At 44.6% G+C, this 20,857-nt stretch overlaps 1 protein-coding gene across 3 annotated transcripts in view; it reads right to left on the reverse strand.

The window, feature by feature from the left end:
• The window catches only part of KCNT2 (potassium sodium-activated channel subfamily T member 2), a 1,050,204-nt gene that overhangs the window by 275,325 nt on the left and 754,022 nt on the right, over positions 1-20,857 (reverse strand). For all 3 annotated transcript variants that reach the window (XM_030206382.1, XM_030206381.1, XM_030206379.1), the window contains exon 13: positions 16,322-16,430. In XM_030206382.1, the coding sequence (XP_030062242.1) occupies positions 16,322-16,430 (109 nt within the window). The remainder of the gene's footprint in view (positions 1-16,321; positions 16,431-20,857) is intronic.

Here is a 20,857-nt window from a genome sequence, read left to right on the forward strand (position 1 = left end):
TCCTGTTTGTTGTGTAAGAACTGTGGGAGCTGGAAACCCTGGTTGGACAGGAGGGAACAATCCTGCTGAAAGGCCAGCACTGCTTGTGATATGTACTTTGAAAAGGAAGTATTTTCAAAGGGGACTATTGCAGCCCTCAAGAAAGGGCAAAGACTTTGGATTGCTGGGTGAGGGGCAGCACAACCCTGCCTGGGGCAGCCCTAACCCAGGGCTGGACTGAAGCTTTTGTTTGTAACTTGGAAACAAAATAAAAAGAAAAAGAATATTTGAAGGTATCTGCTGGTGGAAATTTGTGGGGCTCGGATTAATCCTGGGGAGGAGACTTCCTTCCTCCCCCTACTGGCGCAGCGGTCCCGTTTACACTATGCACAACCCAGGTTAGAGTGGGAGCCCTTACTGCCACCTCAGTGGGAGGCGGTAAGTGCTCCCCCTCACATGGCCACTTGGTAGGAGCAATCTTACCTCAAGGCAATGGCTATTTTCAGGCCTTTTTACCCGCTGCGGTAAAACAGGCCACATCGTGCGGCAAAACAGCCCCCATGCCACTAGCACAGGGCCCTTTTTACTGCAGCTTAGTAATAGGACCCCTGAAAGCAATGAAGTCACTGGGAGAAAGCTACCACAAGAATTGGTCCAAAACCAGTGATGATCCAAGACCCAGAGAACTTCCTGTAGCATGTACAGAGGTCAATATCCTAACACTGGGCAATATCAGACTAATTCTTAGAAAGGTCCTGTTACTTGCCAATTTAATCTAATAGGAAAAAAAAAAACCTCCAGAAAGGTAAAGTCACAACATTCCAAATCCAGATTTTGTATGCGCCCACACAGTAATATACATGCAATCATAACTGTTGTAAAAGCTAATTGGATAAGATATTTGGTTATCTTTGACTGTATATTCAGAAAGATCTGTTAAGTCAGCATCACTTAATATCTCAGATACAAAACAAATATTTTATCTGGTTCAGTTAGTCCTGTAGTAGCACCATAGGCGTAGACTGGGGGGGGGCGAGGGGGGGCAATGCCCCCCCCAAACGACGATGAGGCGCCGCCGCGCCATTAGTTTAAAAAAAAAAAAACACATGCACGCACGCGCTCCTCTCCGTCCGCTTGGCTTCCCTGCTCTCTCTGTCTGCGTCCCGCCTTCCTCTGACGTCAGAGGAAGGCGGGACGCAGACAGAGAGGGCAGGGAAGCCAAGCGGAGTAGCGGACGGAGAGGACCGTGTCCGTCTACCCCTCTCTCTTCCTTCCTCCCTCCGCCGCAGGCAGCAGTCTTTTCCAGCGTTCCTGGCAGCGGTAGCGTTGTACACGCTGCCTTCGGTCTGCCCTCAAGCCTTCTCTTCAAGTTCCTGTTCCCGCATAGGTGGGAACATGAACTTGAAGAGAAGACTTCCGGGGCAGACCGAAGGCAGCGTGTACATCGCTACCGCTGCCAGGAACGCTGAAAAAGCTGAAGACTGTTGCCTGCACCGGAGGGAGGGAGGGAGGAAGAGAGGGGGTAAACGGAGTCACCATCTTGGACCTCGCGGGGGGGGGGGGAAGATGGATGGGACTGGGAGGGGTGGGGAGCAGAGGGAAGGAGCAACAGATGGATGGGACTGGGAGGGGTGGGAAGCAGAGGGAAGGAGCAGGAGATGAATGGGACTGGGAGGGGTGGGAAGCAGAGGGAAGGAGCAGGAGATGAATGGGACTGGGAGGGGTGGGAAGCAGAGGGAAGGAGCAACAGATGGATGGGACTGGGAGGGATGGGACTGGGAGGGAAGGAGCAACAGATGGATGGGACTGGGAGGGGTGGGAAGCAGAGGGAAGGAGCAGGAGATGAATGGGACTGGGAGGGGTGGGAAGCAGAGGGAAGGAGCAGGAGATGAATGGGACTGGGAGGGGTGGGAAGCAGAGGGAAGGAGCAGGAGATGAATGGGTAGGGTTACCACATATGGTAACCCTATGAATGGGACTGGGAGGGGTGGGAAGCAGAGGGAAGGAGCAGGAGATGAATGGGACTGGGAGGGGTGGGAAGCAGAGGGAAGGAGCAACAGATGGATGGGACTGGGAGGGGTGGGAAGCAGAGGGAAGGCGCAGGAGATGAATGGGACTGGGAGGGGTGGGAAGCAGAGGGAAGGAGCAGGAGATGAATGGGACTGGGAGGGGTGGGAAGCAGAGGGAAGGAGCAACAGATGGATGGGACTGGGAGGATGGGACTGGGAGGGGTGGGAAGCAGAGGGAAGGAGCAGGAGATGAATGGGACTGGGAGGGGTGGGAAGCAGAGGGAAGGAGCAACAGATGGATGGGACTGGGAGGGGTGGGAAGCAGAGGGAAGGAGCAACAGATGGATGGGACTGGGAGGGGTGGGAAGCAGAGGGAAGGAGCAGGAGATGAATGGGACTGGGAGGGGTGGGAAGCAGAGGGAAGGAGCAGGAGATGAATGGGACTGGGAGGGGTGGGAGGGGTGGGAAGCAGAGGGAAGGAGCAAGAGATGGATGGGACTGGGAGGGGTGGGAAGCAGAGGGAAGGAGCAGGAGATGGATGGGACTGCGAGGGGTGGGGAGCAGAAGGAAGGAGCAAGAGATGGATGGGACTGCGAGGGGTGGGGAGCAGAGGGAAGCCTACTGGAAAGAAGACACTGAATAAAACAGAAGACACTGGGACCAAAGCGAATAGAAAAACTAAATGATCAGACAACAAAGGTAGATAAAAGTATTTTATTCATAATTTATTAATTGAAATGTGTCAGCTTTTTGAAATGTGATCTGTGATATTTTGCCTGTAAATTCAATTCCTTCCTCCACATTAGCATATTCATTTGCATATGTATATATGCAAATGATATGCTAATATGCCCCGCCCATTCTTTGCCCCCCCAAATGAAACAGTCAAACTATGCCTATGAGTAGCACCTGTGATAAAATGTAACTGGGTAGCATTGAATATTAGTGCTTTACAATTAGAGGTTTAGCCAGCCTGGCACATCCCCAACATATCCTTTTTTAACCAGTTAACTTTAGCCAGAAATTGATTTGTCCGGCCAAAGGTTAACTAGTCAGAGGGTTCAAGTTTTGAATGTAAATGATTTTTTTCTTTTTAACTCCCAAGGTTAACAGGATAAATGGTTTTGAATGTTGACCTCTGAATTTCTATTTAATATAAATAGTGCTGCAAAGCATTTATCTGGTAACAGCACCTGATACCTGAATAAACGGTGGATGAGTAGCCTAATGGTTAGAACGGTGGGCTTTGATCCTAGAAATCTGGGTTCAATTCCTACTGCAGCTCCTTGTGACCTTGGGCAAGTCACTTAACCCTCCATTGCCCCCAGTACAAAAGCTTAGATTGTTAGCCCTCTAGGGACATAGAAAGTACCTGCATATAATGTGTACACTGCTGCATACATCTAGTAGCGCTATAGAAATGATTACTAGTAGTAGTAGTAAATGCCAATAAGGGGCATAGTTATCAATATGGGCTACTGTTAAGACATATTATTTTACCAATAACTCATGCTATTTTAGCACAGGTCCCAGTTTATGAATTATACCTAGTTCCTAATAACAGGGGTTAATAGTAACATACCATGTCTTAACGGTAACCCACAATGATAAATTCCCTCTCCACCCAAGACAGAGAATTCGGGGGGGGGGGGGGGGGGGGGATTACCAATAACATTTCTTAAGGTAGCCCACATTGATAACTATGCCCCTTAGAGGCAATATCCGGATAGTGCTACTGAATATCTAGATAGACCTCCTGAGAATTTTCAGATAGTGCCAAGGTGGTCTGGGAGAGGACTACTTCTACTACTTATCATTTCTATAGCGCTATTAGATGTACACAACGCTGTACACATTATGGGTTAGATTCTATATATGGTGCCAAAAAAACTGGCGCTGAAAAACGTCCTATTCTATAAGCTGCGCTTAAAATTAGGAGCGGTTTATAGAAGAGCGCTTTTGCCCAGGAATCATGCCTAACTTTAGGCGCAGACATCTGCACCAACTGAAATGAGGTGCAAATGTATGCTCCTACACTAGGCATGCATCCCTATTAGTTTATAACAATGTGTATTAATATTAGGTATGTCCCCCATTCCGCCCATGTCCCTCCCATTTCTGCACCTCCTTTATTAAATTGCACGTAAAATTCAATTAAATTTAAGTAGTGCCAATAATTGTTTGTTAAAAAGCTAATGATTGGCACTAATTAGCTTATTTAATTAAATTGTGCATGCAAATTGAGTGCACACCCAAATTTGTGCACACAATTTTTGGCAACTTTTACAGAATTAGGGGGTATATGCAGGTATTTTCTCTGTCCCTAGCAGGCTTACAATCTAAGGTGTTTTTTTTTGTTTGTTTTTTAACATGGGGCAATGGAGGGGTAAGTGACTTACCCAGGGTCACAAGCTGCTGCAGTGGAAAATGAACCCAGTTCTCCAGGATCTCAGGTCACTGCACTAACCATTAGGAACCATTAGGCTACTCCTCCACTCCTCAAACAAGTTATCTGGATAACAGCGATTTTTATTTTGAATCATTAGCAGAAAAGCTATCTGGGGGGCCCTTTCACAAAGCATCGGTAGGCCCAGTAGGCCCAGCACACTATCCCAGAACTACCGCTGGCCCAACACGGCCACCAGTGGTAGTTCCTGCTTGAGCGTGCGCCATTTCCGGCATTCTGTAAAATATTTTTAAATGTAATAGTACAGCGCAAGCCCGGCGGTAATCAGGCATTGCTGCGCACTGCCCGGTTACCACAGGAGCCCTTACTGCCACTTCAATGGGTGGCGGTAAGTGTTCTCCCCCCCCCCCCCCCAGCATGACCACACAGTAAGAGTATTCTTACCGAATGGCTATTTTTCTTTAGGGGATTTTAAACCACTGCGGTAAAAATGGCCCTTGCGCATGGGAAAAACAGCCCCCGCCACTACCGCAGGGCCCTTTTTCCCGCAGCTTAGTAATAAGACCCCTGGATAACTTAGGAGAGCAAAAAAGTGCTATCTGGATAAGTTATCTGAATAGTTATCTGAATATTGACACTATCCAGATAGTGCTGGCAGCTCAACATCCTATCCAAATATTACGCAGCAGCCATTGTCCAGACACTGCCCATTTAATATCTGGATTATTTTGCACGTAGTGACTTAAAAAAATGCTGACCACCAATAGGCTCAATATCAGGAAGAACAACGTTTTGGGGGTTTTAGCCCACTTTTCCAATTAATGCTCAAAGCAGAGTACTGCAATATTAGAATTCAGGAATGTTTGTGCTCAGCTTCATAGTTTATTTAGGACATATATTTTTCCATCATGTTTATGAATGTGGCAGCATGAAACATTGACATATACACAGAACAAAGGAATTCGCATGACAACCTCTGAGCCTTCAATTCCCCAACTTATATATGAGTCATAACTATAGAGGGAACATTTTTTAATTTCTTTGTTACATTAGCATAGAGTGCTAATAGCCACACTGATAACAGAGCACAGCTGAGTCAAAGGAAGATGGAAAACCATTTATTGGGTCAACACCCAAACAATCAAACAGCAATGTAGTACCTGAGCTTTCAATATCAAGAAATCAATGTATTAACATGATTATACTTTGCAAATGGGTATTTCATGTAAAAAAAACAAGCAAAACAGTAGGGGAATCTGTAAAACACTAGCATTTCAGGATTTTGCATCTTTTTACCTATTTGGGGACCATCTGCAATGGGTGTATTAATTTACAGTACCTCACGTTCGAGCCTCAGGTTTCCTCAGTAGTGAAAAAAATCCTTCAGGTCTCTTTGGAAGCTGAAGAGAATCTGATTATATTTCTCGCCAGACATCTTTAGACGGCTAGTTCAATCCTTGGTTTTAACTCAGTTTGACTACTGCAGTTCCTTCTATGCTGGTTGTAAGGAGGGTGTCCTAAAAAGGCTACAAATGGCCCAAAATACTGCAGCTAGGCTTGTCCTCGAGGTATCATGTTTTGATAGAGCCACTCCATTGTTATGCAAGTTGCACTGGTTGCCCATTAAAGCCAGAATTATTTTTAAATGATGTGTTGTCTTTCAAATATTATATGGTATGACACTGGATTATATGCAACCCTTAATAACTATTCTCCTAAGTAATATAACCTCTGGTTCTAGGGATTACATTAGACTTCATCTTCCAGATTGCAAGAGAGTGCGTTATAAGTCAGTTCACTCTGCTGACTTTAGATACCAGGGTGCTAAGTGGTGGAACCCACTGCCAATGGCAATCAAGGGTCAGCCTGATTACTTTGTAAAAGACTGAAAACTCTCCCTTTGAGAGGTTTCCATTCATTGATGGAGTATCTTAGATTGCAACTGGCCATCAATGGTCTATATTTGATATTTTCTTTATGGCTTTGTAAAACGTGTCTGTTGTTTATTTACTGGTAGCTACATTGAACTCGAGTATGTTCAGGATAATGTGGGGTACAAATGTCAAAATAACTACAGTGGCAATTCTACAACTGGATGCTTCAATTTGGGCACCCTGAGGCTACTTGGTAGGATGCCATTCTGTAACCACACCTAAGCGCTTAGATATTGTAAAGCAACCTAATATCGGTGCACTTAACATTCAGGTGCCAGCAGTTACACCAGCCATGCAGCTGGCATAAGTGCAGGCACTTATATGTGGCAAGGACACTTATAACTTACAGTATTCTGTAACTTACGTGACTATTTACAAGGGTCTGTCTGGCCACTAAACTTGGCCAGTTAACCAGTAAATATTAGTGCTACCCTGCTATTACATACTAAATATTGGCACTTAGCCAGCTTTACGGCCAGATTCTATAAATGGCACCTAAAAAATCCACACATAAAACATTTCCACTTAAGTGTATTCTATAAGTGGTGCCTAGATTTAGCCACATAGAATATGCTTAGTTAATATGCTACCGCCTAGTACTATGTGCCCTCATTTACACCAAAGAAAAAGTGGCAAAAAGCCCAGCACGTAGATTTAGGCACAGAAGGCCATATTCTATAACAGTGCATGTAAATTTTGGAACACCCATAAAATACCCATTTCCCTGCCCATAACCATGCCCCTTTATGCCTGCGCACGTTAAAATGTAGGCGCAGTGCGTTACAAATAATGAGTACAAATTGTCAAAAATTGGAATTTACACACACTTGTGTGTGTAAATTCCAATTTTTGACAATTTGTACTCATTATTGCTTGCTAAGTGCTGTTAACAATGCTGATTAGTTCGTTAAGCCAATTAAGTTGTGTACATTGTTAGAGAATATGTTTTGATTTTGGCACAAAAAGCAAGGCACGCTATATAGAATCTGAGGATTAATGTCTATTATGTGTTGGGCAAAATGGTAGAGACTATTATTAAGAACAAAATTACAGAGCATATTCAAAAGCATGGATTAATGAGACAAAGTCAACATGGATTTAGTGAAGGGAAATCTTGCATCACCAATCTACTACATTTCTTTGAAGGGGTGAACAAATGTGGATAAAGGTGAGTCGGTTGATATTGTGTATCTGGATTTTCAGAAGGCGTTTGACAAAGTACCTCACGAAAGACTCCAGAGTAAATTGGAGAGTCATGGGATAGGAGGTAGTGTTCTATTGTGGATTAAAAACTGGTTAAAAAATAGAAAACAGAGAGTAGGGTTAAATGGTCAGTATTCTCAATGGAAAAGGGTAGTTAGTGGGGTTCCCCAGGGGTCTGTGCTGGGACTGCTGCTCTTTAACATATTTATAATTGACCTAGAGATGGGTGTAACTAGTGAAGTAATTAAATTTGCTGATGACACAAGGTTATTCAAAGTCATTGAATTGCTGGAGGATTGTGAAAAATTATAAGAAGATCTTACGAGACTGGGAGACTGGGCATCTAAATGGCAGATGACGGAGATTCAAGATGGCCGCTGCTGTGGTATGACCTATCAGTTGCTCTCTCTGATTTCCACATTTCGGGATGCCAAAGAGACGAGGACGCTCATCCTCCACCGCTTCTCAGCGGCAAAACCCACCTGGTGGTAACATTCGAGCATTTTTTCAGGGAGCAACAGTCCCAACAACGTCGGAGAGGAACCTGCTAGAGAGCCCCGGAATGAATGGAGATTCCGGAACACTCACTGGGTTAGAGCTTTCGCTCTCCCCCGACATGAGAGCTCCGCCCCCGCAGCCATCCGGTGTTAATACTCCACCAATGGCGTCTCCAGCCCTGCCGCCGAAGAACAGTACAGGGGAAACGAGACAGGAGGAGATACAATTAATCAAAGAAATTCGACTAGTGGGAGAACAAGAATCCCCAGAGGAAACGTTGTCTTTAATAACACCTATGACGACCCAGGAAAAAGGACCTGTCTGTTTGGAACAAATTTCCTCTACAAAAGAAACTGAAGTAATATCACAGTTATTTTCTACTAAAGCCAATGAAGTAACTTTGGATACTTTGTGGCACTTAATAGTTGACCTAGGAAAAGTTATGTACTCTCAAAATAAAACGTTAAATCAAGATTTTTCTACATTAAATTCAAAAGTTAAGGGACTGGAAGATAAAGTACAAACTTTAACACAAGCTGAAAAGGAGTCTGAGAAAGTGTTACAGAAGACTTTTTCCTGTCATGAAAATATAATGAAAGATTTGGTATCCTTAAGAAGGAAGACAGAATTTCTGGAGAATGCTGCAAGAAATTACAACTTGCGCTTTTTGAATTTTCCTAGAAGAGACATTATCTCCCCACAGGAGATGTTAAAAAAGTACTTAAAAGAAATATTTGAAATAGCTGAAGAGAATATGCCTCCCTTGACTCGGATATATTATCTACCTTCTAAATCACAGCAGATTCAGAAAGCTGAAGAATTGGATGTCTCAGCACTTCTTGAAACTTCTGATTAGTGATGTAACACCAGCGACTTTAATAGCAACGGTAACCTTATTACCTGACAAAGAATGGTTAATGAAACTCTTTTTCAAAAATAAAAAGAAGACCTTTTTGGGTCAGCGTATCCAAATTTTCCCTGACATCTCTAAAGAAACTCAGAAGAGACGCCAGCAGTTTCTATTGATGAAACCGGGGGTTCTACAATTAAGGGCTACTTTTTTAAGGTACCCCTTTAAGTGTGTGGTTAACTATCAGTCTAACAAATTTGGGGGGTTTTTTGAACCGTCCCAACTAACAGCTAGGAAAAAGAAGTGAGGGCAATCTCTTGAATAAGTATTAGTTGGCACTGTGATAGGTTACACCAAGTAAATATTTCTAAAAATTGTTGTTATTAAGAATTCCATTTAGTTAATCTTGAATCTCCAATTGTGGACTTGAGTAAAGTTAGTAGAAATGTTTGTCCTTTAGTCTTTTTTCTTTGTCCTCTGATCTGAGAGGAATATGTATTAATGTTTGATGTACCAGAACTTTACTTTTCTGTACAAGTTTAATACTTGAATGTATAATGAAAATATTATAAATAAAAATAAATAAATGGCAGATGACGTTTAATGTGAGCAAGTGCAAAGTGATGCATGAGGGAAAGAGGAACCCGAAATATAGCTACATCATGCAAGGTTCCACGTTAGGAGTCACAGACCAAGAAAGGGATCTACGTAGGTGTCGTCGTTGATGATATGTTAAAACCTTCTGCTCAGTGTGCTGCTGCGGCTAAGAAAGCAAATAGAATGTTAGGTATTATTAGGAAAGGAATGGAAAACAAAAATGAGGATGTTATAATGCCTTTGTATCGCTCCATGGTGTGACCGCACCTCAAATATTGTGTTCAATTCTGGTCACCACATCTCAAAAAAGATATAGTGGAATTATAAAAGGTACAGAGAAGGGCGACGAAAATGATAAAGGGGATGAGACGACTTCCCTATGAGGAACGGCTAAAGCGGCTAGGGCTCTTCAGCTAGGAGAAAAGGCAGCTGAGGGGAGATATGATAGAGGTCTTTAAAATAATGAATGGAGTTGAATGGGTAGATGTGAAGCGTCTGTTTACGCTTTCCAAAAATACTAGGACTAGGGGGCATGCGATGAGGCTACAATGTAGTAAATTTAAAACGAATCGGAGAAAATATTTCTTCACTCAACGTGTAATTAAACTTTGGAATTCGTTGCCAGAGAATGTGGTAAAGGCAGTTAGCTTAGCGGAGTTTAAAAAAAGGTTTGGCTAGCTTCCTAAAGGAAAAGTCCATAGGCCATTATTAAATGGGCTTCGGGAAAATCCACTGTTTCTGGGATAAGCAGTATAAAATGTTTTGTACTTTTTTGGGATCTTGCCAGGTATTTGTGACCTGGATTGGCCACTGTTGGAAACAGGATGATGGGCTTGATGGACTTTTGGTCTTTCCCAGTATGGCAATACTTATGTACTTATGTATGTACTTATGTAATTTTTGCCTTGCTTTGTTTTTTTGATTTTTATGTACCTTCATCCCCATTATCATTGATTTGAATTGTAAACCGCTTAGATGTCTTATGTATACATAGAGGAATGTCAAATAAAATTGAACTTGAACTACAGTATGTGATAGTATGTGGGAACCCTGCCCATGCTCTGTCCATGTGTATATCCCCCTTGAAAATACAAGCTAAGTAAGCTCCATATTTGCAGAATAGCACTTGGGCATCCTGATGGCACATTCATGGGTAAGTGTAAAGAAAGGCACATAGGTGCTAGTATTCTAGACACTTTTGCTCACAAGTGGCACATAAATGCAGGCGCCTAGATAATAGAATTGCCCTTTATGTGTGATGTGTGAGACACTGTGATTCAAAGGTTTGCAAAACATCACATTCTCCAGCTTATTTTCGAAAGAGATCGCCGGCCATCTTCCGACACAAATCGGAAGATGGCCGACCATCTCTCAAGGCCAGCGAAATCGGCATAATCAAAAGCCAATTTTGGCCGGCCTCAACTGCAGTCTATCGCGGAGCTGGCCAAACTTCAAGGGGGCATGTCAGAAGGGTAGCGAAGGCGGGAGAGGGGCGTGTCAGGGCGTGCTTAAGAGATGGCCGGCTTCACCCGATAATGGAAAAAAGAAAGCCGGCCCTGACGAGCATTTGACCGACTTTACTTGGTCCCTTTTTTTCAGGTCCAAGTCCCAAAAAAGTGCTCAAACTGACCAGATGACCACCGGAGGGAATCGGGGATCACCTCCCCTGACTTCCCCAGTGGTCACTAACCCCCTCCCACCTTCAAAAAAACAACTTTAAAAACTTTTTTGCCAGCCTCTATGCCAGCCTCAAATGTCATACTCAGGTCCATCGCAGCAGTATACAGGTCCCTGGAGCAGTTTTAGTGGGTGCAGTGGACTTCAGGCAGGGGCACCCAGGCCAACCCCCCCTACCTGTTACACTTGTGGTGGAAAATGGGAGCCCTTCAAAACCCACCCGAAACGCACTGTACCCACATGTAGGTGCACCCCTTCACTCCTTAGGGCTATGGTAGTGGTGTATAGTTGTGGGGAGTGGGTTTTGGGGGGCTCAGCACTCAAGGTAAGGGAGCTATGCACCTGGGAGCTATGTTGATTTTTATTTTTAATTTTTAGAAGTGCCCTCTAGGGTGCCCAGTTGGTGTCCTGGCATGTCAGGGGGACCAGTGCACTACAAATGCTAGCCCCTCCCACGACCAAGTGCCTTGGATTTGGCAGGCTTTGAGATGGCCGGCCTCGGTTTCCATTATCGGCAAAAACCGAGGCCGGCCATCTCAAACCTGGCCATCTCTGACATTTGGCCGGCCCCAACTGTATTATCGAAACGAAAGATGGACGCCCATCTCGTTCAAAATACAGTTGGCCCCGCCCCTTCGCGGCGCCGTCCTCGGAGATGAGCGCCCTTAGAGATGGCCGGCCCCGTTCAAAAATGCCCCTCTCTGTATGAACCTTTTGAAAACCGATAAAAAGCAGTGTCTTTGCATCCTAGTTTTCGAACAGTATTTGTTTTCTAGCAGTTTTATTTGTATATGAATCCTGGTGGAAAACCTCCACATGTAAAATGATATCTTGTGTGTGAAATTCAGCCCACTTTTAGTATACTGACCTCTAAATACGATGCTTTTTTAAGTCACCTTCTGATTTGCAGATTTCAGTGTTTCTTATTTGTGAATACCAAACAAGTTCTTATCGTTTGTGGGGATCATTTCCTAACAGCACACTAATGCTATCAATGAATGTTATTCACTGCAGTGTTAATTACATAAAATGGGCCCTGCTGCAAATAATGTATGTTAACACATAAGAATTGCCATACTGGGTTAGAACAAAGATTCATCTAGTATAGTGTAATCCCCCATTATAATGGGGATTACTAAAGATCATGCGAGAACTCTCCAGATAGAGTTACTGAGGGGAGGGCTCTGAGGTTGTGGGTGGTAAATGGTCCAGCCCAAGGGGATGGGTTCCTGGGTAAAGGAGAAGAAAATGTTTCTGGCTGTTGAATGGCAATGGGGGAGAAGTTAGAAGTTTAATAAAAGTTAATGTTGTGGGAAGCACAAGGTCTTTCTTTGACTGTCCAGCTTATAATCAAAAGTGATCGCCGGCCATCTTCCGACACAAATCGGGAGATGGCCGGTGATTTCTTAAAAGCGGCGAAATCGGTATAATCAAAAGCGGCATTTTTGACAGCATCGCTGCTTTCCCGTCGCTTTGCCGGTGAAAGTTCAAGGGGGCGTGTCGGTAGATTAGTGAAGGCAGGACATGGGCGGGCATGGGCGTGGCTACCAGATGGCCGGCTTTCGCCGATAATGGGGGGAAAAAAGCGGCATTAAGCAGTATTTCGCCGGCTTTACTTGGTCCTTTTATTTTCACAACCAAGCCTCAAAAAGGTGCCCCAACTGACCAGATGACCACTGAAGGGAATGGGGTATGACCTCCTCATACTCCCCCAGTGGTCACCAATCCCCTTCCAAACTAAAAAAATAAAACTAAAAACCTTTTTTGCCAGCCTCAATTGCTGTACCCACCTACATGACAGCAGAATGTGTTGTATCCTCCGACAGCCTTTCCCTGGTTGCGATGTGGCTCTGGGGTGAGTGTGACACCTTTTCTGTTAGGTGCCCTGCACAGTCACATTAGCAATGCATTGTGGTGGGTGTAGGGTATTGGGCTCTACTCCCATGGTGCTTTTCCCCCCTGCTAACTGGGTCAGAGTGTGCCCTGTTTTGTTTCCTGTTGTAGTCCATGCGGTAGTGGCCATTTTTGTAAGCCAGTTTTAGTTCCCTTTCCTGTGTTACCCATGTTAGAGAACATAGTTCTTACCTTGAATGGTGCTGAAAGAGGGCATTGTACACCATTGTGCCAGCTCTGACCTACTGCTAATCTTAGTAGCAGGGGACTCTTTGCCAGTGGGGCACAACCTCTGATCTGCAGTTAACTGTGAGTAAACGTCGTTATTTCAAGAAAGGACTTTTTCAGAGAGATTAGTCTTCAGGTGTGAACTGGTGTGCCAAAGTTATACAGCAGCAATAAGTCCTAGAGGCTGTATGCAGGTCCCTGGAGCAATTTTAGTGGGTGCAGTACATTTGTGGGTAGTGGGTTTGGGGGGGGGGGGGGGTTGGGGGGCTCAGCTCCCAAAGTAAGGGAGCTATGCACATGGGAGCTTTTCTGAAGTCCAGCGCAGTGACCCCTAGGGTGGCTGGTTGATGTCCTGGCATGTCAGGGAGGCCAGTGCTCTAAAATGCTGGCTCCTCCCACGGCCAAATGCCTTGAATTTGGCCGGGGTTTGAGATGGCCGACATAACTTTCATTTATCGCTGAAAAACAAACCCGGCCATCTCAAACCCGGCGAACTCCACAGCATTTGGCCGAGGTAAACAGTATTATCGAAAAAAAAAGATGGCCGGCCATCTTTTTTGATAATACGGTTCCGGCCAGCTGTAGCACCGCCGCCAACATACAGTAGATCGCCGGCGATCTATTTGGCCGGCGACGTTCGATTATGCCCCTCTGTACCTCCTCTGGGACCCTTGAGAAGATGGGGGTGCACTGGATGAATTCAAGAAACTAAAGCTGACCAAAGAGGAAAGTTTCTGTCAGTAAAGCATTAACTGTGAAGTCGAGGAGTGCTCCTGGTGGGAAGTAGGGGATCCCAGACTGGGGGCAGGAACAGTGAAGAGCTAAAGGTGGTAGCCTGGAAAGATACTCCTTTGAAGGAGAGGAGCATGGATAGGAAGGAAGGTCTGATGGAAAGGAAGATCTGCTTCTTGCTCAAGTGCTGCAGACACAGTCACATGTTGTTACACTCAGAAGGGATGGGTATTTTATTTCCATTTCTGGACAGGAGGAGCTGTAAATTTGTACATACTGTAGGATTATAAATTGCATTTGAGAAGATACACCATGTCCCTAAGTTTGGCTCTGGATTTATAGTTTGCATCTGATATCAAGTTGGATTACAAGTTGACAGTTTTAAAGAGGATTTGAACTGTCTGTTGCAGAGTCTTCAGAAAAATTGGGTTATTTTGTATAACTCTCTGGACTGGAGTCTTTTCTTTGAGTGAGAGTGGAACATATTTACTCCCAGACTTGTAAAGAAAGAACAGAATACAGAGATAAAAAGCCCTAGCATAAAAACCTATGGCCTTCAAATTTTTATCCAGCCCCGGCTTGCGTCTAGCTCAGTCTGTGTAACCATGGGTGGGTCTTGGTTTGGAAATATCTTTGTGGCCCTGGTCTTGGGTGCTGACCCGTGACAATCTAGCTGGTGCCTGGACTACGTGTGGTGAGGCTAGGGTTACAATAGTATCCTGCTTCTAGCAGTGACCAAGACAGGTCACAAATATCTGACCGAATGCCATGAATTACTAAGATTCCATACTATCTACCCCCAAAGATAAGCAGTGGCTTTCCACAGGTCTATCTTAATAACAATTTATGGACTACTTCAACTCCAGGAATTTGCAGGAGTAGCTTAGCGGTTAAAGCCCTGGGCTGACAACAGGGGATGCCTGGTTAAAATACCACTGCTTCTCCTTGAATCTTGTCCAGTCACATAATTCCCCATTGCCTCAGGTACCAATTTAGATTGTAAGCTCTCCAGGGAGAGGGACAATAACTACTGTACCTGAATGTAACTCACCTTGAGCTACAACTGAAAAAGTGTGAGCTTAACATTGGCATTTGCACCACTCCTTCGCAAACATCTTTTCCCAATATATATATTTTCAAAGATATTATCTATGCACTCCCCACAAGGGCCAGTGATGATGTAAATCCTTGATCAATAGCTGTGGTGGTGTTGCACATGAGCCAAGATAAAATCAATTACCTCTACCCCTTCAATGACTCCCAAAACCCAACCAAAACCACATCTGGACCAAAATCACCTCTTCTTTTCCACCAAAAGCAGTGACAGTCTGGAGCTTGTCACTGTTCTCCCATTAAACCAGTTGTGGCCAAGTGCCACCATAATAAGCCTCCAGTACATCCTGAAGTATGCTAAGAAAATAGAACCTGGATAGTCAGCAGTTAGTAACTCATATGATATTCCCAATACCCTCCAATACTATTACAAACCTAGAATGTTTCCTATGGTGCACCTCTCTATTACCTGCACCATCTTGGTATCTAGGCACATCAGTATAGGTAACATGCAGGACCAAACAAAATGCATATACCAGAAAGAACAAGCTGCCAAAAATCTCTCTTTTCATCTGGTGAATTAAATCCACTCCTTACATAGGCCATTCTCACCCTAATGATTAATGACTTCATGGGAAGAAGAAGAAACACTATGCCTTCAGCAATAATGGAACAAGCTGGTCCCAAAGTATGCCCTGGAGGCCAACCATCAAATCCTGATGTCCAGAGCAGCCAGTCCCATCATGTTTCTAGTCCCATGTCCAAATGCTGTTTCAGTATCAGCTTTGGCCATCTAAGCCCCTTGGCCTATTCCGAAAAGCCCTGCAATTTTACCCAAATGCAATTCTTTTAGCAATTTTCCAAGCACAATCTCTTAGGGAGTCTTTTACAAAGCTTCACTAGTGTTCTTAGCTCGCGGTAAAAATCAGATTGTGATAAACACTGAGATGCCCAGTATATTCATATGGGCGTCTCAGCATTTACTGCCAGCTGAGTTTTACCGTGAGCTAAAAACGTTAGCATGGCTTTGTAAAGACCCCCTTAATGCATTGATACAGAGGGGGCATTCCTGCAAATGTGAGACAAGCTAGGACTAGAAAAATGGAATAAGAGATCCCTGTGAGAACCCCTCCCATAATAACTGGAGCCTGATTTGAAATCTTTTGCAAAAATAACTCCTACTATATAAATCACAGAAGAAGCAATGTTTATCTGTTTCAAGATGCTGAACAATTTGTACATTTCAATATTTAAAACGTACCTGCAAACTTGACATGGAATTTATTTTCAGGTTTTAGTATCTGAACATAGAGAGGACAATTTGGAGCAAAATCTTTGAGAGCCCATGCTCTTAAAATGGTTTGATGATCCTAGAACAATACAAGAAATTTTTAAAAAAGGGAAAACTAAAAAAAAAGGCTTTTGATAAAGGCTCTAATCATAAGACATAGCACAATGTGAAAGATTACTGTATTATATTCTGTATTTTACTATAAGTCCAATGTTGAAATAATACATACAGACTACATCAGTTTTCAAGGAAAAAATACATATGTCTATTGATATTTTCCCATGTATATTTATGCCTCCTCACTATCCATAGACAATTATGTAGTATTTTATTGGAGCAACTTCCAACAAGGGACACTGACGTACCTGCCGCTTCTGGCGTGAAACTGTCTTAAAACTTGATGGAAAGAGGTTGTGGATTAAGCTGATAAATTTTCTGCTTGTTAAATTAAAATGTTAGGGGCCCTTTTACTATGCCTCGTAAGCATCTACGTGCGCCCAACACATGTCAAAATGGAGTTACCGCCCGGTTACCATGTGGCTCTTGCGGTAATTTCATCTTTGGTGTGTGTCCGATATGTGTGTCTGAAAAATAATTTTTATTTTCGGATGTGCATATTGGGCACACCCCGAGTGGAATTTGATGTGCATGGGTCATTACTGCCTGGTTACCGTGTGAGATTTTACCACTAGGTCAATGGCTGGCAGTATTGTCTCAGACCCAAAATGGACACGCAGCAATTTTCATTTTGCTGCACATCCATTTTCAGCAAAAAGTTTAAAAAAGACATTTTTTGCAGGTGCACTGAAAAATGATTCTGCACGCACCCAAAATATGCACCTACACTACTGCAGGCCATTTTTCAGCGTACCTTAGTAAAAGGACCCCTTGAAAGCAGGGTAACTTTCAAAGCTTTCATACTGATATTCAAAAGAGGTTATGGCAATCATTTTAGATGCCTTATTCATATTTTGGATGTGCAGAAACCTGCTTTTAGACATGTATAGTTTTTACAAGTCTATTAGAAAGCCAATTTACACGTACAAAACTGGAATACTTGCATTTATGATCTGGGCATGTTTTGGATGTAACTAGGGTGGATCCAGGGCCGGTCTTAGCAAGTGCGGGGCCCTATGCAGACCAATTTGGTGGGGCCCCATCCTAGCCCTGCCCACCCTAGCCCTGCCCACCCTAGCTCTGCCCCCAACCTGGCTCCACCCCATTGATAAGATTATTCAATTTTTAGAACATTTTTTTATTTATGAAATTTCAAATAAAGACAAATGAAGCTAAACTTGTACAAAAAAACTGATTGAAATAATAAGCACAATGCTATCATGAAACCTCCCCTCCCCATAAATTATTCAGTTCAAGTCCACTACAATTAGTAGTTCCAATTCTCATAACAAAGGAGAATAAAGGAAAAATATTAAGAAAAGATCCAGTACTTTCAAATTCCCCTATTACTCTGTAACCCATCAAACCAGAGAGGCAAGTAGCCACATCAGTTACTAAATAGTTTGAACTGATTGTACCTACTTTATATCAGATTTTGCTACTTCATGATTTCCATTCTCAGATTTTAGCTTAGTAATCTTTTCTTCCTGTGATTGCAGTCTAGCTTCCAAATGATTAATTCGAGGTGTCATATCATTAATTACTGGAAGCAGTGTTTTAGCTAAATCTGCTATTGCCATCCAAATTTTTATCAGGAGAAATATCTGCAGATCTATGTGAAAATAACCCAGATATGTTAGAAACAGCCTCTTCCAAACCAGAAGATCTTACTTGCTCAGCTTCTCCAGCAACTAATGTTGTTGGGCCAAATCCCTCTCAGGGAGGCAGACATTTCCAACCCTTGCACCATCCGCAAGCGTCGTTAGATGAGAGAGACACTTCTCCTGATCTCCTGCCTGCATGGAATCCGATTTTGATTTGGCATAAGTGCACAACTGTTGGCGTCAGCAACGATGGCTCACCTCACATCCTCACCACCTCCGACCAGGCTCCAGCTTTTCCCGCTCAGTGACTCCCGCCCTCACGTCCGGAAACAGGAAATACATCAGAAGGCGGGACATTGAGCGGGAAGCTGGAGCCTGGAGGTGAGCCGTCGCGCTGCAACTGTCTGTCATCGCCGTCGGGGGCGGGGCCATCACTGCCTGGGCTGGCTCGCTGGCATCGCTCAGTTAGTCGCCGGGGTCTGGGGACTCAGGAGCTGACGGCGGGCTCAGCGGGCCCAAGCCGGGGGTGGGCGCCGCGCCGGTGGTGGCGGGAGCGGAGCGGCCGAGCTGCGGGAATGGGGATCATCTCAGGCGACTAAGGCGAGCAGCGGTGGAGGTCGGAGCGGAGGCACGAGCGAGGCAGAGTTGAGGCGCGCTGCGCGGGGCCCCCTTAGGCGCGGGGCCCTATGCGGTCGCCTTGGTCGCCTCTGCCTAAGACCGGCCCTGGGTGGATCTCTAGTTTACAGAAAGATTCTTGTTTCATTCAGTGCTCCACTGGAGGGATTAGGAATGGTCTCTCCCTCAATCCCACAGAAGCTAATATTCACACCACTGGAGGCAGCCCGGCTATCTCCCGCGATCGGTGGTGAAACCGGATATTCACTGCCGGGCCATTTTCAATGACCGGCATTGAATATCCAATTTATTTTTGGCCAGTTTAAGCTTAACTGGCCAAGCAAATATTCAGCACAAGCCAGTTAAGTTTAAACTGTCTAAAGGTAGGCGTGCTATTGCAGTGGCCCGATTTGGCCGTCAAACTTCACCGGCAATGTGCTGAATATAGCAGATAGCCAGTTAAGTGCCATTTAACCAGCCAAGAGCTGTTCCTGACTGGTTAAATAATACTGAATATCAGGAGACTACTATTTTTTGACCCCTTGAAAGCAATACTGACAGGGTTTATCAGGCTCTGTGACAGCTTCAGAAAACAAAGGGGTCCATTTACTAAGGTGCGCTGAAAAATGGGCTATGCTAGTGTAGGCACGTGTTTTGGGCATATGCATATCTATTTTTCAGGGTGCCTGTAAAAAAGGCCTTTTTATAATTTTTGCCGAAAATGGACATGCGGCAAAACAAAAATTGGCACGCATCCATTTTAGGTCTGAGACCTTACCGCCAGCCATTGACTTAGCGGTAAGGTCTCATGCAGTAACTGTGTGGCAATCGTGTACGTGCATAGAATGACAATTACCGCCTGGTTTCTGCCGCACGCAGGAAAATAAAAATTATTTTTCGAGACGCATACCAGACGCGCAAAAAATGAAATTACTGCCCAGGTCTCACAGTAGCCGGTCGGTAACTCCAATTTGATGCGCATTGGGCGCACGTAGATGCCTACGTGGCTTAGCAAAAGGGCCCCAAACATGTATATGTTCCGACACAAACACATGTATGCTCTGAAATACCAACATACACATCTATCTGCAGGCAAATACATGTTTAAGTTGCTGCATTCACCCCGCTGATAGTTTAGACATCGATGCTTCAATATGGATCAGTGGCATAGCCAAGGGTGGACCCGGGTGAGCCCAGGCCCACCCATTTTGGACTCAGGTCCACCCAGTAGCAGCACACCTGTGATGTGGCTGGCAGGGATCCCCAAGCCCCACTTGCCAAAAACTCCCGTCCCTCCTACATACTTTGTAAATAGCAGATCTTTGCTTGCAGCGAGCAGCGACTGATACATACTGCTCACTCTGGCCCCAAAGCCTTCCCTCTGATGTATTCCCGCCTATGCGGAAACAGGAAGTTGTATCAGAAAGAAGGCTGTGGGGCCAACATGAGCAGTGTGTATTAATTGCTGCTCGCTGCCAGTGACTATTTAAAAAGTATATGGGGGAGGGGGATGATTGAGAGACAATATCCTGCTTATTTTCGAAAGAGAAAAACGCCTATAGTGCGAACTAAATCGGGAGATAGATGTTTATCTTGCAAAGGCGCCCAAATCGATATAATCGAAAGCCGATTTTGGGCGTTTCCAACTGCACTCCGTCGTGGAAACGAATAAAGTTGACGGGGGCGTGTCGGAGGCGTGTTGGAGGCGGAACTGGGGCGTGGTTATTGGCCGAGGAGAGATGGGCGTCTTTAGCTGATAATCGAAAAAAAAGGCGATTTTGGGTTACTTTTTTTTACCCTTTTTTTCACGAACAAGTCCCAAAAAAGTGCCCCAACTGCCCAGATGACCACTGGAGGGAATCGGGGATGACCTCCCCGGACTCCCCCAGTGGTCACTAACCCCCTCCCACCAAAAAACCCCCACTTTACAAACTTTTTTTCCAGCCTCTATGCCAGCCTCAAAAGCCGTACCCACCTCCATGACAGCAGAATGTGTTCGATCCTCTCACAGCCTTTCCTTGGGTCAGATGTGGCTCTCGGGTGCAGTACAGGGTCACATCAGCATTGCATTGTGGTGGGTGTAGGGTATTGGGCTCTGTGATTTCATTAGCTTATGTTACAGTCTCACGATGTTGGTAGTTGGTAGGCTCTTCTCCCATGGTGCTTTTCC

Source organism: Microcaecilia unicolor, chromosome 6, assembly GCF_901765095.1.
Source record: "Microcaecilia unicolor chromosome 6, aMicUni1.1, whole genome shotgun sequence".
NCBI classification, from domain to species: domain Eukaryota; kingdom Metazoa; phylum Chordata; class Amphibia; order Gymnophiona; family Siphonopidae; genus Microcaecilia; species Microcaecilia unicolor.